This window comes from Salvia splendens, chromosome 1, assembly GCF_004379255.2.
Source record: "Salvia splendens isolate huo1 chromosome 1, SspV2, whole genome shotgun sequence".
NCBI lineage: Eukaryota > Viridiplantae > Streptophyta > Magnoliopsida > Lamiales > Lamiaceae > Salvia > Salvia splendens.
In genome coordinates, this window is record NC_056032.1 from 41,654,258 (window position 1) to 41,681,390 (window position 27,133).

The following is a 27,133-nucleotide window of genomic DNA, read 5'->3' on the forward strand; positions in this document are numbered from 1 at the left end:
TGAAGTACAGCTATGATGGTCATGGTAAGATGCATTTCTCCTCCATTCAATAGTTTAGGGTTCGAGTCGATCACTATTTCATACTTACACCTTATAACTGAGAGCAAGAAGGCTTAGCTCTATAGTTGAGATAAATCAAAAAGTGTGATAAAATAAAGTTGAGATAAAATAGAAAAGTGTGATGAAATAAAACAAACTTCTATTTAATTCAACAACCTTTCAACAACACCCACCCCACGAAAGAGGCACACATACCACAGTATTCCATTTTCAATTTATGTCCTAATACAGAGCCCTCATTCTTCCCTTTTTTCCATTGATTCCTCTTTCACCCATCTTCAAACTTAGCTACAATCCCATCCCCTAAATCACTCCCCTCTTCATCAAGCAAGGCACCACATCCTCTCGCCAGCAGCACCAGGATTCCGCCAGCTCTCGTCGCAACCCCGGCAAACCACCGCCGGCGTCCGATCACCGCCCCGCGCCATCGATTCTTCCAGCTGTCCTCTACATCTCAACTTCAACTTGCAAAGAGACCCATCTATGTGAGCCCTAATTTCAGATCTTTCAACTCCGAATTAAATTCACACTACAAGCTTGAATTTTTATTATACTGCTTATGCTTTCGGATTCAATTCACAGTGAAAGCTCAACCCTTTGAATTCTGTTATGATTTCGAGCTCAAGTATAAAATTCTATTGCTTATGATTTCCAATTTCAGTTCACAGTCGACGCCCAAATTTAAAGGCTATTGCTTTTCAGTTTCAATTTCATTTATTGTGTATTGTTTGTCAAATAAAAAAAAAGTTACTATGCATGTTGATGGACTTGGGTGTTCATGGTCTATAAGAGTAAATGAAAATCAATATGTGTGGAAAAAATGTTGCGCATAGAATGCACGTACATGCGCAAGCATATGTGCTATGTTGATATAAATCAGATTATGAAGAAATGTTGATACAATTCAGAGATGTGTGCTTGTCAATATGTGAATTTCTGGAAATCCTTTTTGTTGGAGGTGATAAAATTTAGGACAAGAACTCCAGATTTAAAATCCTAAAGTTTGAAGAAATAAGAATTAAAACAAATCAGTAATTTTTCTCATACCTATGTTGACAGAGAGCCAAAAGATAGAGAGAGGGGCAAAAGAAAAAAATAAGATCATGATTTTCTAAGAATGAAATTGAATGTTTTATACTAGTGAAATAGCTATAGGTGAAAATCTTTTGAAAACCAAATCACTTTTTATGCTAAAACTTTAAGGTTTAATAATTTACTAAAAATAATAATCAAATAAAATATTAAATTCTAAAATATAAACATTTTTCATGAGTAAAGTAGTACATTCTATAACTTTAAATTGATCACCAAATATAACTTCAACGTTTTTCATATAAATCTATATTTAATGAGAGTATGCAATATGCATATGCATATGCATACAATTAAGAAAATTCCTAATAAAGGCTTAATAGAAAGTCTCACTTAAATGAATTGGCTAAATAAATTTAAGTTTGTATCTAGGAACGCGAATTAGACGTCATAGCTCGAATAATTTAATGTCACACTTTTGCGAGTTGTGATGTACATTTTAAATAATTTAACGAATAAACTTGGAATGGGATGCTACTCAAAATTGTTTGGAATGCATATTATGGTGTATCATATAAAGTGACAAAATTCACGTTTTGGATGATTTTAGAAAAAAGGTTCCGTGAATGGGGGCCTTTTATTGTATTCTATGAAAGGGACACACACCAATACCAATGGTGTGTATTCTCTTCAAACACACCAATGCTAACGGTATGCGTATGCATATATTTAAGAAAATTACCAATAAAAGTTTATATGAAAATATCACTTGAATGAAATTTTGCCTAACTAAATTTAAGTTTGTATCTAGGAGTGCAAATCAGACAATGCCATAGCTCGAAGATTTTAATTTCACACTTTTGCAAGTTGTGATACATTTAAAATAATTTAACGAATAAACATGGAGTGGGATAATACACAAAATTGTTTTGGAATGCATGTCATATACTCCATATAAAGGGACAAAATTCTCGTTTTGGATGATTTTAGAAAAAAGGTTCCTATTCAGGGAACCTTTTTTGTTTCTATGAAAGGGATCCACACCTATGCTAATGGCGTGTAAGCCTCGTCTTCTTTTAAACATGCCATTAGCATTGGCGTGTTTCTCTTTAAACACACCATTAGCATTGGCATGTTTCCCTTTAATAGAATATAAAATAAAGATTCCCAACTTGGGAACCTTTTTTCTAAATCACCCAAAACGAGAATTTTTCCCATATAAAGCCTTCATTATGAAGTTATTGATCCAAGTGGTTCTGTCAGTTCTTCAGTACTCCATGTGTTATGTTCCAGGTAGCAGTCTTTTCCTAGTATAACGCTGATTGCTTTATCTTGCTTATATCTGTTTGTTGTTTCAGTGCAACTGAGAGAGGTTTAAAAACGTCAGTGGCTCTTGCAAAATGGAGTATTGTAACTGCTTTGAGTCTCCATGGCCAGCTGATGAATTGTTGATGAAGTATCAGTATATATCAGATTTCTTTATAGCATTGGCGTATTTCTCAATCCCTTTGGAGTTGATATATTTTGTAAAGAAATCTGCTGTGTTTCCTTATAGATGGGTTCTCGTGCAGTTTGGTGCGTTTATTGTTCTCTGTGGAGCAACACACCTGATAAATTTGTGGACATTTAATATGCATACGAGGACTGTGGCAGTTGTAATGACTACAGCCAAAGTTTTGACAGCTGCTGTGTCTTGTGCAACAGCACTTATGCTAGTACATATCATCCCTGATCTATTAAGTGTAAAAACAAGGGAGCTATTTTTGAAAAATAAGGCTGCAGAACTAGACAGAGAAATGGGCCTGATCCGTACACAGGAAGAAACTGGTAGGCATGTTAGGATGCTAACTCATGAAATCAGAAGCACCCTTGATAGGCATACCATACTGAAGACTACTCTTGTGGAGCTAGGAAGAACGTTGGCTTTGGAAGAGTGTGCATTATGGATGCCGTCACAGACAGGGCTAGAGCTCAATCTTTCCTATACTCTCCACCACATAATGCCGGTTGGTCTGTCTGTGCCAATACAACTACCTGTAATCAATCAAGTATTCAATACTAGTCATGCTGTAAAAATCTCACCGAGCTCCCCTGTTGCTTGGCTTCGATCTTCTGGGAATAACATGCCAGGAGAGGTGGTTGCTGTGCGCGTTCCACTCCTGCATCTGTCCAATTTTCAGATCCATGATTGGCCTGAATTGTCAACTAAAAGATATGCTTTGCTGGTTTTAACGCTCCCTTCGAACAGTGCTAGACAGTGGCATGTACATGAGTTGGAGCTTGTTGAGGTGGTTGCAGATCAGGTTCGGTTTTGCCTCATCTCTGCCTTGTTTACATGTTGACCGTCGACATTGTAACTGAACCAGACTAAAAGTAAATATTTGTGTAAATTAGCTGCACATGCCCTTTGATTAAGAAATCTACAAAGCTAATCTTAGTGAATGCAGCTGGGGTCTTGCTCTTTAATGTTTCTATACAGCAGTTATGCTTCTAGTAGTTGGCCATTCGGATTTTATTATGTAGTTCTCATTTTCTTATTATAGATTAAGAATGGATATAATCTTTTTACTGTTTTAAATGGGCTAACTGATGTGTCCAGTTATATTTCTAGTGTCTAGAACCACTTATAATCTTAGTTAAAACCACCCACCAGAACTGTGATAAAGGATATTCTTAGAATAAAAAAATCATTCCTACATGGTTAAGCAGATAGAAAATCTGCAATGGTGTCAAGTATGATTGCTGCAGAAATTCTTTCATCTCTTCTTTGCTTTGGTGTTTCTACTTGTTAGTGTATGTAATTCCAATTCAGAAGTTCTTAGAAATAAGATAATTTGATGAATGATTTAACTATGTTTTGACTTCTCCATGTATCAGGTTGCTGTTGCTCTCTCCCATGCTGCAATTCTAGAAGAATCAATGAAGGCAAGGGATCTTCTTATGAAACAGAATCTTGCCCTAGATGTGGCAAGAAGAGAAGCAGAGACAGCTGTGCATGCTCGTAACGATTTCTTGGCAGTCATGAATCATGAAATGAGAACTCCTATTCATGCAATAATTGCCTTGTCTTCCTTATTACAAGAAACTGAGCTGTCGCCTGAGCAACGTCTAATGGTTGAGACAATCTTGAAAAGTAGTAACCTGTTGGCTACCCTTATTAATGATGTATTGGATCTTTCGAGGCTTGAAGATGGTAGCCTTCAACTTGAGATAGGAACTTTCAACCTTCATTCACTTTTTAGGGAGGTTGGACAACATCATCCTTTTGTTTTAAATTTTTTATGGTGAAGAAATTATAATTCCTTGTCATGCTTATTCTAGGTTTACTTAGGTATCTACTTCTTGTTGTAGGTACTTAATTTGATTAAACCTATCGCAGCAGTGAAGAAGTTATATGTTACTTTGATTTTGTCCCCTGATTTGATTGAACATGCTGTTGGCGATGAAAAAAGACTGATGCAAGTTCTACTGAATGTTGTTGGGAATGCTATTAAGTTTACGAAAGAGGGAGGTGTCACGGTATCGGCTTTTGTCACAAAGTCCGACTCTCTGAGAGATCCCCGAGCCCCTGACTTTTTTCCTGCACATAGTGATAACCATTTCTATTTGCGCGTAGAGGTTTGTTTCCAATTGGCAATGGAAGTAAATTCTCGAGAAATTAATTTTATTGATTCTTTGAGATTCTAATAATGATTTTCCCTACTGTTTAGGTAAAAGATACTGGTTCAGGAATTAACCCACAAGAGATTCCTAAGCTATTCATGAAATTTGTGCAGAGCCAACCACTTGCTACCAAAAATCCTGGTGGTAGTGGCCTTGGCCTAGCAATTTGTAAGAGGTGATATCTTATTTCATAATTCTTCTGCAACATTATCCATTTCAATCCAAGCCTTAGAACTTTGTCACATTCTCTGTTTTTATGATTTTTCCTTCTTTAAATATGGTTTTTATGGGATCAGGTTTGTGAATCTCATGGAGGGGCACATTTGGATTGAGAGTGATGGTCCTGGCAGGGGTTCTACTGTGATCTTCATTGTTAAACTGGGAATTCCCGCTCGCTTAAATGAATCCAAGCTTCCATTTTTGCACAAAGCCCCTGGAAATCAAATAGAGTTGAACTTTTCTGGGCTTAAAGTTGTTGTGATGGATGATAACAGGTTAGCAATACATGCACACTTTACGTAAAATTTACGTTGGTGTTTTGTTATTTCCGTTAGTTTTGTCTCTTATGTTAGCAGTTATTTCTTCCTCTAATAATATTTACCTATATTAGTTTGGCTAAGCTTTGTGCAATTTAAGGTTTTCAATCATCTGGTTTATGTACCATGCTGCCATAATTGTGGCAATTGTGATTGGACCAGACGGTCACACCACACTTTTTCCTGTTGGGTTTAAGTATGATTTTTTGGGTCTGAGTTATGAAGTCGGATTTTCACTACAAAATAGCTGTAAGAGATTTTCTCCTCATTAAAAACTAGAAATGCACGTAGCATGCACGAATGCACTGAACATGCACGTCACCAGCATTTTGGTCTGCATGGCTGCATTTCTAAGTTTTCAAGGAGTTGATTGCAATTTTCCACTCTGTTAATATTACTGACTTTAATGTTGTACATTGAATGAACAGTGTTGGTCGAATGGTAACTAAGGGCCTCCTTGTGCACCTAGGATGTGATGTATTGGCTGTTTCATCCGCAGAGGAGTGTGTTAGAGCTGTAAGTAATGAGCACAAGGTTGTTTTCCTGGACGTGAGCATGGCAGCTGTTGATAGTTTTGAAGTTGCTGTACGGATGCGGGAGAAGTTTTCAAAACGTTCAGAGAGACCTTTTATCGTTGCACTTACTGGAAACACAGAGAGAATGATAAAAGAGAAGTGTCGGAAGGTTGGTATGGATGGGGTCATACTGAAGCCCGTGTCTGTAGATAAAATGAGAAGAGTCCTCTCTGATATCTTAGAACATGGATACCTTGTCGAATCTCAGTAGCGCTTTCAGAATGATGATCACAACCAAGTTGTGAAGATGACTTGTTCTGAGGTGATCTTTAGATGCCGGCACCCAATTTTATTTTGTTTAAACTGTATAGTTATGTGCATTTTCTGCGGTAAATAGGGCAATCCATATCTGATAATTTTATCACTACAATATTATTTTTGTCCAGCTCTACAATTAGCCGAATTTGTTTTTGTAAAAAAACTGTAAATGAAACAAAAACCGACAGAATGTTGTGAGTTTAGAGAAAATCGCCGAGATTGATTTAGCAATTATTGAAAACGGAAAAATGGTTCGTGAAAAAGAACTGAAAAATGTAGTCTTGGATGAAGGGCAAACAGTGGTGGAAGTCTTAGAGCATCCCCAGCACTGCCACTCGGAAGAGCACAGCTCGTGCGTCTGCACAGCACGCGATGAGCACGCTCTCTGCCTGCCCAGTGTCGCGACGTGGGTAAGCAGTGGCGAGTGAGCGTCATTTTAATGCAGTTTTTTTTTTAATTTATAAAAAATCCCAAAAAAATTCACAAAAAATTCCCACTTCCCAAATAGAGCCGTTTTATGGTTGTTTTTCATTTTTTTTATCTAAAATTCATCCAAATTATTCAATTTAAAATTTTTAGGATTTAAATTATGTAATTTTTAATTTTTTAGGAATTTGCAATGTCATTTAAGGGTTTTTAATCATTTTTATTATGAAATGCTTTTTAGTAATTGTAGTTTTAAAATTGAATAATAGAATAGTGGAACCATAAATTGTGAAAGCATGTTCTTGGGGAAGAAAATGATTGTGGGTGTTGTGTTTAGCTAAGAGCATGAAATAAAATATGAACAAAAATGGATGAATGCCCTTCACTAAGAGCACGGAACTGGATACTCAAACGCTTCTCCTTTATTCAATAAGTCATGAGTTTGATACGGATCTAGATACTCATAAACGGTTCTCCTCCATTCAATAAGTCATGAGTTTGATACGGATCTAGATACTCATAAACGCTTCTCCTCCATTCAATAAGTCATGAGTTTGATGAAGTCTTAGATGCTTCTCCATTCACCATTCAATAGGTCATGAGTTTGATTATCATGAGCAGTATGATAATTATTGATCTTCTTTTGGAAAAAGAGAGCAGAACATGTGGCAAATTCTGGAGTGCATTTTACATAGTATTTCAATTTTGGGTAAGCACTAATTTATTTTGGTTTTATAGGTAATCAGGGTTTTGTGGAGATCATAATATCTCAACTATCAACTATCACATTAAGGGGGAAATTACAAAACCTATTACCTATATATGCTGTGATTGAAAAACAAACACAGCTTATCATACATCTATAAATACTAAAAGTGCCATGTGTTGATACACATAAAAGCCATAAACTTGTGTATAAATTGGCAGCGGTAGAGTGGTGATGTCTAAGGTCAAAGGTCTCGAATGGCGCAACCTTCAAAATTATATTCATTTTCCCATAAAAAAGCCAGAAATCAATGTGTATGAGTCGGCTTTTAAATTTACATTCATTTGCTTATCAAAAAAAGATAGAAATCTAACTCTTGTAAAATAGTAAAATTAAAAAGCAAAGTCTATCAAGTTGCTCAATTGTTTTTACTTTTTAGTTAGTAGTAATACATAAAAGGTTGGCCTTTGCTGAAGGGCCTGTGTTTCAAGAACAGGAATTAGATGTATACATACACGAAGATGGTTAATTTTTCTTGGAAACATGTAAGCTTCAGTTTATATAATCTCCATAGCAATGAAAACTTAGCTTGTAGCAGGAAGGTAGAGAACTCCGGTAGCCAGTAAAGTCAGCCTTGATATTCATATATATGGGGAGTTACTACATGTCTACATGAGATCGGGATCATCTTCATAGTCGAAGTCCACTTCGCTAGATTGTCTTCTCTTCACCTCTCTCGGCCCTCTACCTTTCTTCGGTTTCCCACTGCAACATGATGAGTATTCATGAGAACACGATCGATTAGAAACCAAATTAGATTGATTACCACCAATGTATCAGCTAATATTGATCAAACTGTTCAATATGTGTAACAGACTATATAAAACCTAAGCAGTGATGATGGAAATCTTGATACTTACGGCCCATTTGTTGTTACACCACCATCTCTTGCTATTTCTTCAGCCTGGTAAAACATGATGAATAATTCAAATATCCACCGGAGTAAACAATTTGACAACAAAGGCTTGTATGCAGTATAGGCTTATAGACAGTGCTAAGATTGAAATAATGCATTCAACTTTGGATGATCTAAAGCATTTACCACATTGAATACCAAAAAAAGTAACGAAAAAGAATGCCTAATTGCTTCCCATTCTAGTAGCATCAACCATTCTTCAATTCAAATATATTCGACTTAAGGTGACAGTTTCACAAGTATGACTATCCATAAACACATCAAGTGCTCATGGGAATATTACAAGCCTTCAAATTCTTAAACAACATCTATCTCAGAAGTAGATCATATAAACAACACATGATAACAGATGCATAAAACAAAAAAACTGAGGCCTAGTCCAGAACTCACATCTAGATCAATCATACAACATACAATGAGAAGGCATCATGGAAGAGGCATAAAACCATGAGACAGGCAGAGACAAACCATATCTAGTTCAGTTTCAAAAACGTTGTAAAAAGAAACCATAATACAATTATACTACAATGAAAACTCATACAGCTGGTGAAGTGACAGAGGACAATGAGAACAGCCTGTCGTCAGGCTGAAACTTCCTTGATCGTTTCAAGCTGCAAATGAAAGAGCAACACTAAATCATCCTCTTCCATATAACAATAACCCCAAACAACCAACTGCAGGAACAATGTACTGTATATTGCATACACAATACCTAAAGACGAAAGAAGCAACAAATGATTCTTCAACAAGATCGATCTCAGATAGAAATTAATGCATTCAGAGCAATAATTCAATGCCAATTGATGATAAAAATTTTACCCTAATCACCATTAAGTTCTCTAATCACATGATCCATTAACAAGGATATGAAACAAAAGATATAATTCAAAGCCAATTGATGATTAAAATTTAAACCTAACACCCATTAAGTTCCCAATCACATGATCCATTAACAAGTTTATGAAACAAATGATACTAATACGTAAACTAATATACAACAAATACAAAAGACCATTACAGTGTAGTGTTCTTGGAAGAAGACAAAAACCCTTCAAAACCTTTCAAGACATTGCCACATTGGCTAGGATCCTGTAAATAACCCGTCTCCATATCATACACCTACACAATAAATTCATTCAATAAACAGCACGTAATCAATAAATCCTACAATTAAAATCATCACATTACTTAGCACCTGCTTTTCGATGCTGCGGAGCTCTTCATGCAATTTAGCCCTTTTTCCCAAGAGACCAGCCAGCATTGCGGATGGGTTTGCAGATGTTCGTTGCCCTAAAACGAAGGAATTGTCAATTTCTTTTCCCAAAAAGATTGATTTTTTTGGTAACCACTATTCTTCGAATTTAAGAAAAGTATAGAGATGCAAAGATTGGTATACCTTCTGAATCCATGTTCAAGATCAAAGATTTAGGGCTCAGCGACTGCGATCAATTTCACTATTGCTTTCTCCTCTCTACTCGTCGTCGCTTCCTGGTTTTCCAGCGCGCTCTTTGATCAAGATTCGTAGGAAAAAATTAGCACATTTTTCTTCTTCTTATAATTGGTTTGGATTTTGGGCTGTTCTTAAAGTCGGCCCAACTATCCAAAGTGGCCCAATATCCAAAGTCCATCAAGTACCAGGGAGCACTGATCACTATTCTTTGCATTCCCATCTTCTTCACCCTCAATCACTCTCTCTCTCACACACAGCGCAAATGACGAAATTCAGGAAGCTCAATCGGCCTACCGGCCACAGAATGTCCATGCTCAGGTAATAAGAGGTGTATAGGACTTTTAGATCCTATTTTCTGTTGCAACCGTTTTTCAATCTTTGTGTAATTTTTTTCACAAAATAATTAGCTAGAGTTTTGATTATGTTGAGCAGGACAATGGTGTCGCAGCTAGTGAAGCACGAGCGAATCGAGACTACAGTTGCGAAGGTTTCTGGAATCTATTTATTTATTTACGGTTTTAAAATTGTGTAGGGTTTTAGTTGGGTTTTGCTGGGTTCTTCGATGAAATTCCTTCAAGTCACGAAAGTGTAGAGCATGGGAAAGAGTAGAGCATTTGTTACAAATTCAGTTCAAAAATAATCAGGAAAAGCAAGTTTTGATTTCTTGCTCACTAGTTGAATATGATCTGTGCCTAAAATGATTCGAAGTCTGGTTGTCTAATATGTTTATCCTGACTGGTGGAAACTAGGGCAATTTCTAAGGTGTTTTGTGAGTTTGTGTGTGTGTTTATAGGGGCTATCAGCTTCCATGTTATGTGTATCTGGAAGTTTGGTGTCATCTACCATTGTGGATTTTAATTTGTTTTTTGATGTTATGATGTGGTGGACGAGTGTCCATTAGCCTCGTTGGGTATAAGCCTTAAGGCTCGAATGCTCGATTAATGGCTTCACGTCATTCTTATCTCTTCCCTTGTTATTGTTGTAGGCGAAGGAAGTTCGTAGGCTTGCTGATAATATGGTGCAGCTCGGAAAAGAGGTATATTACTCATTTTCTGTTACGAGCATAAAGTTTGAATGGTTTGCATTTGATATCACTCGATTCGAATACAATGTTTGCATATAGATTTACTATCTGATGTATTAATACGAAATAATGAAATATTTTAGTCTGAATGCCAAACATTTTCCTTATCAACTGGCTGTTAACATTTCATTAGTCTGTTAACATTTTATTTATCGGAATACCAAATATTGTAGCTTCCTGATTGGCTGATAGAATACTGCTCCTGAGATTAACTATAAATGGGTTTTATATACAGAAGCAGATGTATGGAAGTCTTAATCTTAAAACTAAGCAAATTTTGGAAAGAGGATGCTCTCTTTAGCTACACACTTAAGATTGTTTTGTTTGGTTTCTCTTTTAAATTTTTGAAAATTTGTGCAAGGTTGTCTGTGGGTGGTTGGATTCTAAATTTGTGGTGTGAATATCAACCCTGTTTAGTCCGTTCACATTGGTGCCACAGGGTACATTATGTGCTGCGAGGCGTGCTGGTGCCTTTGTTCGTGGGGATGATGTCATCCACAAGTTATTTACGGAATTGGCCTATCGATACAAGTGAATCTCAACCCTCAAAACTCTGTTCGTTCCACTACTTTTGGCACAAAATTGCTTGCTATAACAGTATATTGGTCTGGATGTTATTTTACAGGGATAGAGCAGGTGGATACACAAGAATGCTTCGAACTCGTATACGAGTTGGTGATGCTGCACCGATGGCATACATTGAGTAAGTCCAGTGCAGTCTTGTTTGATAAGTTTAACCTTGTTCATTGGCAATTTTCACCAAGAATGCGTGTTTCTTTCCTTCTGTTTCAGGTTTATAGATAGGGAGAATGAACTTAGGCAAGCAAAACCACCAACTCCACCACCACCGCAGAGGGCAGCCGTGGATCCATGGACTAGATCGCGACTCACCAGACAATATGCGCCACCTAAAGTGGAGAAGACCTCAGACTCTGATAGTTGAGTTATGTCCTCATAGTTGGAATTCTGTAATTTTCATTACCTTGAAAAGTTGTCTGCTAAATTACTCCACATTTTGCATACTATCAAATATCCAAACTGAATTTTGAATCGAAAAACAAAAGTTACAAACAAATACACCCATATTAATTTGTTAATGCCAGGATGTCTAAGACGAGGTGACCGGCCAGTGGCGTGTGGCCCGTTGTGGGGGCAGGGGGTCATGACAGCCTGCCGTGGCCTGATAACGCGTAGGCTGTCACACCCATTGCTCCTCGCGGCAATTGTGCCCCTCGGCCAATCAAGAGGCATGTGTGGCGCCATCATTTTTATTTTACAGCAACATTTAGAACCGATTTTGATTTTGTTTATTTTTAATTTTCTTTAGGTTATTTATAGTACGTTTTTGGAAAAGTCAAGGAATTTTTATTTTTGGAAATTTTCATTCTCCTTAAATTATATTTCGATGAATAAACTGATTATATTACTAAACTATAGTTGTAAATATGAATTTAAAAATAAAAAATGAGTCTTGATAGGCACGTGGATAATTCAAGTCAGAAATAATTGGGAATGATTATTTTGTTCATTAGTTACCTGTGTTTTGATACCATTAATTAGCCACAAAATCTGGCGTAATACTAGTAGTCTCTGTCTATGAGTAATTATTTTATTTTATTTTAAAATTTAAAAATATAAAGAAACGTAATTGTAAAAAATTAATAGATTAGATTTTTATATATTTCAAATTTTATAGTGATAAACTGTGTGGGAATAACTTAATGTAGGAGTATAAATTCATTTATAAAAATAGTAAAAATGAAATTTTATTCTAAAATAATTATATGAAATATTTAATGAGGGAGGAAGTTAATATTAATAACTTTGTGGAGGTAAGAAAATGTAGTTATGAATCAACAAATTAATATCTTTCTATCGAGATTTTGTAATTAATTAGAGTCTCATATATTATTGCTCGGGTTTGGGGATTAATTTGTGAGCTGCAGATATTACGAAAGAAGCGATAGAAATCAAATCCTGAGCATTACACCGCCGGTTGTAATTACTGGAAGCTCGCGGTTCAGCACCTTCTCGAGAATGGATTTGATCCCGGCTCGGCACACGAAGATTTATAACAGAAGATTTCAGAGTAAGATGAACTTCTGATATGATAGGAGTATATGATAATTTTAGTAATTATTCTGCCTGGCATAAACGAAGGTATGCTAGTTTGTTTCTTCAAATGAAGTATTATATGTCACTTGATATTTACAGTCACCAAATGAACATCTGCATGATTATATAGTATGATCTTCGGGTCCAATGGAAATAGTTGGTTTTCTGAAATAGAATATGTGTAGTGGTAGGAATAGGATTATATTTTGGTCATATCACCCATATTCCATCACATGTTATCATCTTATTTTGCGTCCACAACAAATGCCTGAGAGATAGTACCGCGCAGTACAATCGTTATACTGAAAAACGCGCGAGTTTAGCTACTGCATGTGGTTTACGAATTTTACATTGTGAGGGAACTATACTAATGTTCAAATGTTATAGAGCTACAAAGATTGGTTTTCATATCATAGCTGTCGTGTAACGGAACGGAAATCAAGTATTGTTCTTATAAGTAGATTGTTAATTGTATTAAATACTTCGCAGATTGTACATGAGAATAATCAATGGCTTTGAACTTCCTTTTCGTAGTAGTCGATTGCTTTTTTATAGTATAAATACTTCACTTTTCCCATAAGCATGCTTTTGTGTAAACTGCTTGAGAAAAGAGCAGAAGGATATTTGAGTTTGTGTGGAATGCTTCTGATGACCAAAGCAGCTGGTTCTACCATTTGTGGCTTCTGGATCAAACATTAAGCATAAGCCTCTATTTACTTTGTCATGGTTCTAATCTATCTTTATCAATTGATAACCCAGATTGCCATCCTTCTTTCTCCAAGACATATCACCAGTGTAATGAACAAATGTTTCCCCTCATTTCAGTGAAGTAGTTGAAGGTGTTAGCTCACTTACATTTAGTGTTGAATTTGATTATGATGATAGTGATGGTCTTATTTGGCCACCACTTTCAGCAAATAAGTATCTTGATGATTCCTTGGAGTCCTGCCATGTGCACACTTTCCCAGTATAATTTTTTCAAGTGCTAGTCGGTCTTGCTTTATAAACTTTCGCTGCAAGTTTATGCTCAAACGATCAAGAGCATTCTGAGGTGCAAACTGCACATATATATCAGTATCATGGAATGAGGAGAACTTAAAAGGTCATTCTACCCAATCTGCTGATATAAACTTGCTTGCCTCTGGTACGAGTATTCTATCGCATTAATTAGTTTAGATATATTAGGGATTTGCATATCTTTTCTTATATTTGTTTCTTGTTCCATAAGCTAGTATTCTAGTATTATAAATAGGGATAGGTTGTTATCATTTTATTCATTCAATTAATATATGAAACTATCGTTATTTTGGCTCAATTGAGTAGCAAACAAGAAACATCTCCTAAGGCTGCCGACGAGTAAATCTCTCGCTCAGCTGCCCCTTTTTTGCCGTCCAAGTCACGACCCAACGTTGGGCGCTCGACAACGACGACATCTCGTTTCTTGATTTTGTGTGGAAATCGACGTTAAGGATTTAGGTCCTTAACAACTGGTGCTTTCATCCAGAGCTCAGCATCCTCCGTCTTCATCATCCATACTCCCCAAATAAACCACCAACATCACGTTATACATTGGACAGAAGGCGTGTGAAAGGAATTTAAGCAGAAAATGTGATTCGCTCTAAAGGAATTTTATCATTGATCAATAGATTCTGCCTCAATTGATATAATGTCGGGATTGCCTGACATCTACACTCATGAGCGCGAACCCCCGCTGGTGCAATCGGAGCGAGCACGACGGCAACGACAATTCAGGGAGTTGCGCCCACTCGATCCAGGACTGCCCTATCGTATGAGTGACCCCGAGGTGCGTTCACCGAAGGAGAACTGCCGCGGTCGCCACACCAACGGTGAAGTGATGCCCCTGCTAAGGGGCTCGAGGCCACAGGAATCGAGCAATTCCGCGCGCAACATCACGGGGGCGGGCGATATTTCCTCCGTAGGGCTTGAGAAGATCATGGCGCGGTTCGACAAATTGGAGTCGCTTTTGGACGCGAACGACCGAAGACTTGAGAAGTTTCAGCCACCACCACGGCCCAATCCAGAACCACCTTACGATTTTTCCCACGTTTATGGGGCAGAATACGACGATCACAGGTGTCGTCGCGCACCGATTTATGGTCAGCATTTTCGAAACCGCAATCCTGTGTTTTGCGAACAGCTCCCTAACGAGCGCCCTCAGAGAGGGAATCGCGGCATGTTTATCCCCCGCACTGACCCGTATACTCAGCCAGCATATCATCAGTCGGGTCACTTGGCACGCCAAGCTACATGTTGGGACTTGTCAGCAGTCCGTCAGTCGTGGGACGATCCGCCTGTACGGCACCAGAAGCTCGGTCTCCAGCGCGACGACCAGCCCCGGCTGCGCCAGCCCTCTTGTTGGGCCCCATCACAAGCACGACAAACCTTTTGCAGGGAAACTGCCGCTCCACCCTCCAACGACCACTACTGGCAGCAGCCCGATCAGCCAGATGTTTCTTCGCCGCGCCGGACGCTAGAATATCCTCCATCGAGAAATAATATGGCTTCACTTGGGCAGTCGGGTTTATACCCCAATGTCTCATCGGCTCCACCGCGACACCACACCACTGAGTCTATAAATCGTAGGTCGGATTTCGAACCACCTCTATCAGCAACAATTGTCGCAAAGCAGCCCCGCCAAAACTACCAACCACCACCACCGCTGCCCCGATCAGATCGCCAGCCACAACAGCCTAGTCCTCCACCGCCTTTGGAGCTGCTACCCTACGCCGCTCCGGGACCTTTCCAGCCCTTGCACCCGCTGCTCGTGACAGCACCATTTGCGGCCTCTAATCTGCAACCACAAGCTATTATCCCGAGCTCCATGAAGAAAGAGCGAGAAACGAATATACAAGAAGGAGAAGAGCGAATGGAGATTGAGGATATTATAGTTGAGTACAAGTCTGCAATTGAGACAACAAAACCGGATAGTGATGGATCAATAACATCTTGTCCTAGTTTTGTGAGGGTTCGATTGCCTAGCCGGGATCAAGTTGGAGTTGAAGAGGAGTTGTTAGACGATGGCTTGCCCCAATCGACCCCAATCTTGCAGCTGTGCAACCCCAACAATAGTAAAGAGGAGGAGGGTTCTATTGGTGAAGTGAAGGTCATAGTATCATTTAATGTTGCTCGAGTGACATCCCAAGATGTTATTGAGAATTGTTTGGGTGAAAAGGGGGAGTTGCATGATAGTGATGTTGCAAAAATGTTTCAGCGACCGACGTTGCTTGCCATCGATGCACGGATGGTCCCGCCACAAGATTACACGGCGTGTTTGGGAGTTCGTGGACGTGTTAACAAGCTTTACGTTTTAGTGCTGAATTTTTGACGACTGTTTTGATCCTACCTTGATGATTTTTGATGGAGAAGGTGAAGTGACACGTCCAACTATTCGGTATGCGTTTGATCCAGGAGGAGACGCCTCGCCAAGCTTTTGCTTTCAACTCTCGTCTTTGGTTCGTGGTTCCCACCTTGAGGACAAGGTGGATTTTAACCGTGGGGTAGTTGATACGAGTATTCTATCGTATTAATTAGTTTAGATATATTAGGGATTTGCATATCTTTTCTTATAGTATTTGTTTCTTGTTCCATAAGCTAGTATTCTAGTATTATAAATAGGGATAGGTTGTTATCATTTTATTCATTCAATTAATATATGAAACTATCGTTATTTTGGCTCAATTGAGTAGCAAACAAGAAACATCTCATAAGGCTGCTGACGAGTAAATCTCGCGCTCAGCTGCCCCTTTTTTGCCGTCCAAGTCACGACCCAACGTTGGGCGCTCGACAACAACGATATCTCGTTTCGTGATTTTGTGTGGAAATCGAAGTTAAGGATTTAGGTCCTTAACAGCCTCACTTTCTAAATTGGACACTACAAAAGAGAGAACCAATCCTATGTTGGATATGGAGACTCTATGCAATGAAGCTGCGTGCACATTTTAATATAAGCTTCTTGATTTGGCTAGTAGTTTTATTATCTTGTTATTGTTGTAGTAAAATCGAAAAACTTAGAAATATGATTTATGTATGCGCATTCTTATGTTAGAATATTACTTCCTCCGTCCCATAAAAATATGGGCAATAGATATGGCACGAGAATTACTCCCTCCGTCCGCCATTAGGAGTCTCATTCCTTGGCGGCACGAGTTTAAGAAATGTTAAGAAAAGTGAGTGAAAAAAATTAGTGGAATATAGATCCTACATATATATTAGTTTTAAATGAAATGTAAGTGAAATGAATTAGAGGAATGTGGGGCCCTATTACCATTTATAGTAAAAGTGAACTGAGACTCCTATTCGCGGACGAAATAAAATGGAAAAACGAGACTCATATTCACGGACGGAGGGAGTAAGACAAAATTGGTAAAGTAAGAGAGATGATGAGAATTGTATAGTAAAGTAAGAGAGTTGAGGAGAATAATACTCCCTCCGTCCCATTGAAGATGACTCACTTTCCTTTTTTGGTTTGTCCCAACCAAGATGATCCATAACACTATATATATCGTTGACTCTATCAACAGCATCACATGCAAATGATAAAAAAGTTAATAATAAAAATAATTGTAAAAATGAAATAAATTTTGTCAACCCCATGGTACAGATGCGGTCAGCCAACCCCAAAATTAAGGGGTCATGCCACATGTCAACATATTACTGGTTGTTAATTAACTTTTTTAAAATTTAAATTGTTGTATCTATGTGTTATAATTATTTTTTATTCTAATCTTTATTTAATTTACTACCTATAGGCTATATTGCGATGTTTTATATATGCCCCATTAAATATATTCGGACATAAACTAAATATTCTTTAATTTTTATTTTTATATATTTTGTAAATTTAAATTAATTATAAATCTGATATTGGTTACAGATATATAAAAAGAAAATATTTAATTAGGTGGGTTGGGTTGAGCTCACTCGTGGAAGTAAAAATTATACTAGTAATTAATAAGTTCGGGTTTTTTTTTTACCTTAATTAATAAGTTCGGGGTTGTGCATGTGGAAGTGAGAGAAATGAATATTTTATTAAAAAGTTGATTGGGGTTGGGTTGGATGAGGGTTACGGATAAGGATAGTCTAAAATGGAAACACTTTTATCTCTACTTTTTTCCCTCTCTCATCTTAACACACAAAATATAACTGCATAAAATCCCGTGCCACCCAAGGAATGGGTCATCTTCCTCGGGACGGAGTGAATAGTTAAAGTAGTGTTAATAGATAGTGAGACCCACATTATTAAATTATTATAACTTTCCAAAAATGGAATGCACATATTTTTGTGGGACGGAGGAAAATAGAAAGTGCACATATTTTTATGGAACGGAGGGAGTAAGATACAGTATGAAATCCTATGTGGCACAAAATGTGTTGGTAACAACTGTTGTTTGCTACTCCTTCCGTCCCAAAATAGATTTCACACTTTCCTTTTAGTTTTTCCCACAAAAGATGTCACATTTTCTTTTTTGGAAAAGGTTCCCTCTCACATTAATATAAATATACTATTTTCTCTCCATCTAATACACAAAACAACATCTCCTAAAATCTCGTGTCATTTTCCAAGTGTACCATATATTATAGGACGGAGAGAGTATTTATTTGGTCTATAATGGTGGGATTGAAAATAGATGTACAATGAAATGATGTTATCTTAAATATGTGTGTTTTGCAGTTTTACAAAGCTGGCAATGATACTCGTACATTTTGTATGCAATTTGAGACTGAAAATTAAAAATAAACTTTTGAGAAGCAAGACCAGCTAGAGCTGGAGCTGAGTTTACTTCTGTTTCGACGGCTGCAATCTCTAGTCCGGGGGCTGGTTCTCGGAAGGGATCTTTTTCTGCAGCTGCTAGACTCTCGAATTTGGAGATTGTCGGCTCTCGTTTGTCACTTTTTAATCGTCACTTTAAATAATATAATTGAATTAGGCTTAGTACTCGTCACTTTAAATAATAGTGACGTGACAAACTAATTTACTTCCTAAATGCAACACTTCTTTCCGAGTTTATAAATTATACTTTATGTTTTATGTACTTTCCTTTTAAGTAATAGTAGTATTTCATAAAATTTGATGTCGTATAAGCTGGAGCTGATATACAAAAACACACCAATAATTAAAAAAAAAATCAGTTTTACATAGAATATCATTATAATTAATAGGCTTAAAAAGATAATATCAAGAACAAAAAAACGTACGGCATAGAAAACAAATCAATATGAGTAAAGTTATAATTTCTTGTATAACATGTTTTATAAGAAATGTGTCACTCACCCCTTAAAAAGTCTTATAAGGGGGAGGGTTATCCACACTTATATAGATTAGATCGGATCTTCACCAAATCGATGTGGGACAGAATTTAGAGAATTTAACATGTTTTTAAGTATTATATTATGTTCATAGTAATATCAATATTATGTTCCTAGCTTGAGACTTTCACATGTATCAGAACAGTAACCCACCGGGTCAATCAGTGACTGACTTCATTGGAATCAGAAGATCTTTGATCAGCTATTTAAAAGCCTTTATGATGTAGTATTGGAAGAATTATATTTTTGATTTTATTTATTTCCTAGTTAATATAATTAGTAAATAGAAAAATATTAGGAATAATTGTTTTTCCTTCTATCAAATTAGGTTTTCCTTTTTTGTTTATTTTCCTTCTAGTTTTATTTTCTATAAGTTTAGGATTTCCCTTTGCCTATATAAAAGATTCTTTATCTACCAGTTCAGTTCTTTATCTACCAGTCCAGTTGAACTCGTAGATAAAGAACTCAACTAGAGTATAAAAATTCAATGTAAAAATAATATTCGAAGTCTGTCTTTTAAGTTCAACAATGAGGCCTTTATATAGGCAAATGGAAATCCTAAACGTATGGAAAATAACTAAAAGGAAAATAAGCAAAAAAGAAAACCTAATTTAGTAGAAGGAAAAACAATTATTCCTAATATTTTTCCATCTACTAATTATATTAATTTTAAAATAAATAAAACAAAAAATATAACTCTTCCAATGCTGCATCATACTCCCCTCCTTAAAAAAGACTCGTTAGTTTGTCGAAATAGCCATTTAAAATCTGTTCGCATAAATGCGTTTCAGTCGATAAAAGGCCATGAACAACTATTTTCAATACATGACGCCATTTCTTCAAATTCAATCTTATCATCCAACAATTTCCAATCGAACTTCTGAACCTCCTCGATGCTTAATTTCTCCACTCCAAGAATAGACATACATTCCTCTAGAACATCATGCTGAACATTAGAATAGACTTGACAACATTCCTTCTCATACCCAGACCGAATCATCCTATCAACAATCACTTTTAGTTCAATCAAAGCATCAACGTTAATCAATTCAAGGGACATATCGTCCCCTCCAAAGCTCACCCCCCCTACCATGGCTATAATTGTTACAACGCCCGCTGCTGACATCTTCAAGCCTCTCACTTTCATCACCATTGAAAAACTCTGTCGCAGCAATCGTGATTGCAGCGGCGTTCCCAACGCGTTCCTCAGCACGGAGTGCGGCGACGGCTAGCAGATCAGTGTGGCGTTCCCAACGCGCTCCATCATCTTATCGTCATCGACGACAATGCCCTCATCTTCGGCAGCGTCGTCAAATATTACGGAAGGAGGTGGGGATTCGTTGATCAATCCGGGAAGCTCATAGAATATATCATCATCATATGGGCTTATCATACACCGACATCGACAATATATCATCGTCGTATACGGGCTTATCATATAACGGCAATATATTGTTGTTATTATTCTTCGGTGGTTTGAGTAGCTCATAGAATATATCTTCGTCGTATACAGGCGTATCATACACCGGTATCGAAAATATATTGCTATTACTATTCTTCGACGGTTCATCCGTATCAGAAGATGTGAAGACATCGTTGAATAATGGATTGTCCATCGAACGACGCTCCGGTGCAATAGACCTCATCGGGTTGGATTTCCCCCGATGCTTCTCTAGTCGCGCCAATCATCGCTGTAGGTCTCGAACCTGTTGTCGCAGATCACCGTTCTCGATGTCGCGCCGGAGGTCTCGAACCTGTTGTCTCAGATCATCGTTCTCAATGTCGCGCAGATCACGCTGTTGTGCAGCCTCTTCGTTTGGGAGATCTCCACGTCCCCCACCACGACTGCTACCACGAGCATCGCTACGTCTGCCGCCATGTCTAATCAACCTGGATCGTGATACCAAATGATGCAGAAACGTATGAGAATGATTAACTGAAAGATAAAGAACTCAACTAAATGAGAACTCTAGAATATAAAAACTCAATATAAAAATAATATTCAAAGTATGTCTTTTAAGTTCAACAATGAGGCCTTTGTATAGGCAAATGGAAATCCTAAAATTATGGAAAATAAAACTAGAAGGAAAATAACTAAAAGGAAAATAAGAAAAAAACAAAGGTAAACCTAATTTGGTAGAAGGAAAAATAATTATTCCTAATATTTTTCCATCTACTAATTATATTAACTAGGAAATAAATAAAACCAAAAATATAACTCTTCCGCATCACTTTATGCTGCTAATATTATGATCAGCTAGTTGGTCATATTTAGGATTTTAGGTATAAACTCAATTCTGTTAGTGCACCAAATCTATACTAATATAATGAGAGACTGTTAGTGCACATTGATCACATATAGTTGCAAATATTCGAAGAAATTGTTGCACTCTATTTTGATTTAATGAACATGGATCTAATGAAGCAGTTGAATCTGTTTTTTAGTAGGTCTTTTGATCATGTTAAGTGCTGAGAGAATGTAGCATTTCATCATGGTAGATAGTCATCACTTGGGCAATACAAGGAAATAAAGCTATATAGAGCTTGAGTAGTTTGATCACTGATTTGTTTCAACCCAATGAACATTATTTAGGTCTCATAAAAAATTAGTACTATCTAACTTCATTTACTCTTAGCTCCTCCAACCTGATAAAAAGCCATATTGAATACCATCTGTTAATTAAGAACTTCTGTTTATTCTTAAACTCTGAGACTAGGAATGTTTTAGCGGATGAATCCTATTTCTTTCACTTATCTTTAAATAATCCAACTTTCAATTGGATTGGTTCAATTGTTTGACATGCCTCAGTGAATTATCTGCTTCTGCAATAGCTACATTAGTTTCACCTAAACATGAAAATGCTTTGTGAACTCATACATGATAGGACTCTTGAACACCAACCACTCCCCTGCTTGAAGCTTGGCCGTTATACATCCCTGGAACCCTTGAAACTCATCACGAGTGTTGAATTTATCATATAACGAACACAAGAATATACTTGTGCTGATCAGCATTGCTGGGCTGCTTACCTATCTTCAAGGACTTGTGATGCACAATCAAAGATGGAATTGAGGGAATATGATAAAGTATGATCCTTTTGGGAAATTCACAGATAATAACCACCGCCCTCTACACCAAACTGAGCTAAAGACGACACCACTAGGAAAAATGTAAAAAGATAAAGGTTAAAGAACTCACCACTTCTGGAGAAAACTAAAAGGCTAAAGAATTCAAGAGATTAGGCAATTTGGAAGCCAAAATGATATTATTCATAAAAAACGTAGTCTACCACTTTCTGCATATCTTTTACAATATAAAGTCATGAACTAGAACTCATGACTCTTCATTTTCATGATGGATCCAGACTAAGTCGCCTCCTGCAAAAACCCTCAACTTCTTATGCTTGTCTGCTCTTCTTTTGTAAATTCCATTTTGTTTTTCAATTTGCTTGCCAACCCGATCATGAAGCTCCTGTAATTCTCTCTCTCGCTCCTCTGCATCACTGCTAACAACATGTTGATTAAGGATAGGAGACAACTCCATGGGACCAAGAGGATTCTTTCCATAGACGATCTCAAATGGACTTTTCCCAGTTGTTCTATTGACAGATCAATTAAAGGCAAACTCGGCATGTGGAAGACACGATTTCCATTCCCGCATATTCTTCTTGACCAAACTTCTCAACAATGAACCCAGACTTCTATTAATCACCTCAGTTTGACTGTCGGTTTGAGGATGGTGTGAGCAACTAAATTTCAGCTCGGTTCCTAGCTTAGCCCACAACATTCGCCAAAAATGACTAAGAAACTTAGAATCTCGGTCTGAAACAATGCTTTTGGGTACGCCATGCAACTTAACAACATGTTGAAAGAACAATTCTGCTATATGTGATGGATCTGATGTCTTATTGCAAGGAATAAAATGGGTCATTTTTGAAAGGCGATCAACAACTACAAAAATAGAATCTTTACCTCGCTTCATTCTAGGAAAACTCAAGATAAAGTCCATGCTGATATCCTCCCAAGGAACCATTGGAATAGGTAGAGGACAATACAAGCCCGCATTACTGCCTTTCATCTTTGCTCGATGACAAATCTCACACCGTGAGAGCAATCGATTGACATCGCGAACAAGTTTCGGCCAATAGAAATTCTCTTGGACAATTTTTAATGTCTTTGATCGGCCGAAATGACCAGCAAGTCCACCTTCATGTGCTTCTTGAAGAATGACTTCTCTCAACGATCCTTGATAGTTATTTTCCTCGATATAAATAAGCATCTCGGCTAAAAAAAACATATGTCGAGATCCTTTTGCACAAGATCTCCAAATTTTCCCAAAGTCATGATCTTCCCTGTACAGCTCCTTTATGTGTTCTAAACCCACTACTGAAGTAGTCATAGTGGAGAGAACCAGAGGCCGGCGACTCAAGCATCAGCCACTTGATTGGACTTGCCGGATTTATGCTTGATTAAAAACTGGAAAGCTTGCAAAAATTCAACCCATTTGGCATGCCGAACATTTAGCTTCTGCTGGCATTGGAAGTATTTCAAGGCCTCATGATCCGAATATAATACAAACTCCCTAGGCAAGAGGTAATGGCTCCAATGGTCCAATGCACGAATAATTGCATAAAATTCTCTCTCATAAGTGGAGTACTTCACTATGGCATCTTTCAATTTCTCGCTAAAGAATGCTATTGGTCGTCCACCTTGGCTTAGCACCGCTCCAATGCCTAATCCCGAGGCATCACATTCGACCTCAAAAATAACATCAAAGTTTGGCAAGGCTAGTACAGGAGCTTGAGTCAATTTTGACTTGATTAATTCAAAACTCTGTTGCGCTGCTTCAGACCATTTAAATACACCTCCTTTCAAGCTGTCAGTGATCTGAGCAACCAAGGAGCTGAAGTTTCTTATAAACCTTCGATAAAAAGAGACCAGGCCATGAAAACTCCTGGCATCAGAAATTGTCTTCAGCTCCTTGGTTGCTCCGAACACTGACAGCTTGGTGAGTTCTTAACCTTTATCGTTTTACATTCTTCCGAATGGTGTCGTCTATATCTCAGTTTGGTGTAGAGGGTGGTGATTATTATCTGCGAATTTCCCAAAAGGATCATACTTTATCCTATTCCCTCAATTCCATCTTTGATTGTGCATCAACTTGAAATGCAGTCGTTGTCTCGTTGACGCGGGGTTGAAAGCGTTTCTGCTCAAAGTTGATGTCAGCATTGACGTGGTTTGATGGTGAGAGACAGGGACGGAGCCACCTTATAAGAAGGTGGGGCAAATGCCCCTCCTCAAATATGTTTACATGTACTAATTTATGGTCCAATTTTGTAAAATTATTAAAATTTTCTTGTATTTGCCCCTTCTTAAATTCTAAAATTTTCATCACATATAACTTTGCCCCCTTTCATTTATGATCCTGGCTCCGTCCCTGGTGAGAGATGCAAATAGATTAGTACTCACTCTTCTCAAATTTCATTCTTCAACTATACCAAAAATACCTAGGCTAGTTATGAGATGCTTCGTTCCATCTGTTTATTGTCCAATAATAGTGAATATTATTTCACTATATATTTAAATCTTCCATTAATATTTTCACTAGTATAGTTACTCCACTCATTACGCATTCAATCAATGCTATAAAGTTGTTTCAAGTAGGGACAAAAGAGGTGTGTAATACTCTGTTAAGTTAGGACAAAAGAGGTGTGTATTTGATCTTCTGCATGAATTGGGTGGTGCTAAATCATAAATATATGAATTTTTCCAATTTCAATTATGAAAAGATATTGTTGAACAGTAAGATTCATGTTTCCAATTTCAATATTTTTCACGTTACAATTGAGGAATAAATTCTTCACCCAATTGACTTTTCATATGAAATGATTATGACCTTATCTTTATTCTGCAATTTTAGGTTTAAAAAACGAATATACTTCTTACACTTAGGTGTGTATATTTACAGATTCATTGAACTCAGAATTAGCCTTCTAGGAAGTGGGTCTCTACATAGGAATGGAATTATACCTTCCTAACTTCTATTTTTTCTGTCTTCTAGCATTTGATGTTAAGTGATTTTGAATAATATTATTGTCTGTGCCAGTAGTTACATTTATTTAAATATAAAAGCTTTATAACATTACTATTTTTAATAATTTCTTTCATGAGATATATTATGCCTTTTTTTCTCTCAGTTTTTAATCAGTTAGCAAGATTTTATGGTCCATAAGATATTAATTAACCAGGAGAGCTTTAAAAAAATTGGTAATTTCTTTTATTTATTAAAATATACTATTAGGCTAAACATGATAAATTGATAACACTAGTGTCTAATATATATAGACTCAAATTGGGCGATGACTTTCGGGTAACACATCACTCTCAACTTTAAAGGCAAGAAAAATAATAGGATAATATTGAGATAAGCCAAACAATTTAATACCCCACGCTCACTTGGATTCAGCGTCACTTCCATTCTTAGACATTTCACCAAAACAAAAAGATAGATAGCAATATCAAATTATCCAATTATCATTCAACATATATAGTTGATTCAAACCCTTTGATATAACATTAGCAAGTTGCTCAAAAAAAATGGCCGTATTACAGTAAAATTTTTAAAATTGATTTCCACGATATTTAGTTAGTATAACCTTTTTCTCATATTGCATTTCATAACCACACACACTCATAGACATAATTAATTAAAAAATACTATAGGCTTCATCATTTAACATCGATCACAAAAACCTTCTCCAAATGATTCCCTTCACTTTAGTGGAATTCACAAGAAAGTATAGAGAGATAAGATAACCAATAGAAAGTGATCAAGAAACACCAAAAATATAAAAATAAAAAAATAAAAAGGAAAAAAAATCAAAAACTTTGTGATGAAGATGGTGATGAAGAAGTCAAAAGAGCTTCCAAATATTCAACACCCAAATCCTCCAAAACCACCACACTACTACTAGTGGTGTTGAGATCATGGCTTCTTCCTTTCTCAAAATCAAAATGCTTACTACTTTTGCTTCTCTTCTTCCTCATGGAATGCTTCTTCTTGAGCGCCATCACCGGCGAGCACCCTTCCTCCACCCCACACTTCATCTCCTGCAGCGACTCCTTCACCCTCTGCACCGGAAAATTCAGCACCGCCGCGCACCCTCTCATCGCAAACGCCGCCTGGTCATACGCCAGCGCCGCCGCCTCCGCGTTGTCGAACGTCCCCAGCCACACCCTCACCCCGTTCCGTGTCGAGTCCCTTATCTCCGCCGCGAACTTCCCCCACGGCCGCCGCCTCACCCCTCTATACGCCTTCTGTCTCTTCTCCCCAGAGGCGACAGAGGCAGAGGAGGAGGTCGAGCTCTCCTCGACCTCCTCCTCTGCCTTGATGGAGTAACAGGAGTTACTCTCTGAGGCAGCCCCTTCGGCTAAGAGGCCGTAGAGGAGCATTTCCTCGGAGTCGTTAACGTTAAAGGGGAGTCCGGAGACGCCGTGTTCCCATGAGAGGTAATGGGGGGAGTCGGATTCGGGATCCGGCATGTATTCGGGGGTGGGGAATTCGAATTGGAAGAAGGAGGAGTCCATGAGTTGTGTTTGAGTTTGCATTTGCTAATGAGATTGATTTTTCTTGGTCCTTTTTGAACATTGGGGGCTATATATACCCTGCGAAAATTGGATTATTTGAGAGCTGAAATTATTAAAAGTAGAAATTTACATAGGTGAAAAATATTTAAAAATCAATAAGGGGTATGTTTATGGATTTGGAAGGGAGTTGGTATATTTTTAGGGAATGAGTAATAGGAAAATGGTGGTGAAATTTAATTGGGTCACGTGAATCTAACGATAGCTATGACGCACGGCGGCGCGGGTCCCACGATATAATTCAGGATCTATTTGCTGGCGTCTCTATTTTTTTTATATTT

General features: G+C 37.4%; 4 protein-coding genes across 7 annotated transcripts; 2 read left to right on the plus strand and 2 right to left on the minus strand.

Annotated features, from left to right (window-relative positions):
- Nucleotides 1–226: 226 nt before the first annotated feature.
- Nucleotides 227–6,245, plus strand: LOC121752390 (ethylene receptor-like). Of its 2 annotated transcripts, none has more exons than XM_042147437.1 (7): nt 227–545; nt 2,451–3,395; nt 3,970–4,338; nt 4,444–4,710; nt 4,803–4,930; nt 5,052–5,249; nt 5,720–6,245. In XM_042147437.1, exons 2-7 carry the CDS (start codon nt 2,493–2,495, stop codon nt 6,075–6,077), a joined length of 2,223 nt encoding a protein of 740 aa, XP_042003371.1. In that variant the 5' UTR covers nt 227–545; nt 2,451–2,492; the 3' UTR covers nt 6,078–6,245. The 2 variants fall into 2 exon arrangements, with proteins under 2 accessions (XP_042003371.1, XP_042003379.1); XM_042147445.1 differs by lacking the exon at nt 227–545 and having other exon boundaries at nt 2,469–2,584; nt 2,664–3,395.
- A 1,425-nt stretch (nt 6,246–7,670) lies between these two features.
- On the minus strand, nt 7,671–9,769 carry LOC121752407 (chromatin modification-related protein MEAF6-like). The gene is made up of 6 exons (XM_042147471.1): nt 9,629–9,769; nt 9,428–9,522; nt 9,251–9,351; nt 8,774–8,843; nt 8,177–8,220; nt 7,671–8,021 (listed from the first exon to the last, which is right to left on the minus strand). Exons 1-6 carry the CDS (start codon nt 9,639–9,641, stop codon nt 7,925–7,927), a joined length of 420 nt encoding a protein of 139 aa, XP_042003405.1. The 5' UTR covers nt 9,642–9,769; the 3' UTR covers nt 7,671–7,924.
- A 77-nt stretch (nt 9,770–9,846) lies between these two features.
- LOC121752402 (50S ribosomal protein L17-like) lies at nt 9,847–11,841 on the plus strand. Its single transcript, XM_042147459.1, has 6 exons — nt 9,847–10,000; nt 10,115–10,169; nt 10,668–10,718; nt 11,206–11,297; nt 11,392–11,469; nt 11,559–11,841. Exons 1-6 carry the CDS (start codon nt 9,945–9,947, stop codon nt 11,707–11,709), a joined length of 483 nt encoding a protein of 160 aa, XP_042003393.1. The 5' UTR covers nt 9,847–9,944; the 3' UTR covers nt 11,710–11,841.
- Nucleotides 11,842–25,911: 14,070 nt separating this feature from the next.
- On the minus strand, nt 25,912–26,948 carry LOC121800638 (ethylene-response factor C3-like). Of its 3 annotated transcripts, none has more exons than XM_042200172.1 (2): nt 26,605–26,947; nt 25,912–26,562 (listed from the first exon to the last, which is right to left on the minus strand). In XM_042200172.1, exons 1-2 carry the CDS (start codon nt 26,814–26,816, stop codon nt 26,088–26,090), a joined length of 687 nt encoding a protein of 228 aa, XP_042056106.1. In that variant the 5' UTR covers nt 26,817–26,947; the 3' UTR covers nt 25,912–26,087. The 3 variants fall into 3 exon arrangements, with proteins under 3 accessions (XP_042056106.1, XP_042056111.1, XP_042056101.1); XM_042200177.1 differs by having other exon boundaries at nt 25,912–26,559; nt 26,611–26,946; XM_042200167.1 differs by having other exon boundaries at nt 25,912–26,948.
- Nucleotides 26,949–27,133: the final 185 nt, after the last annotated feature.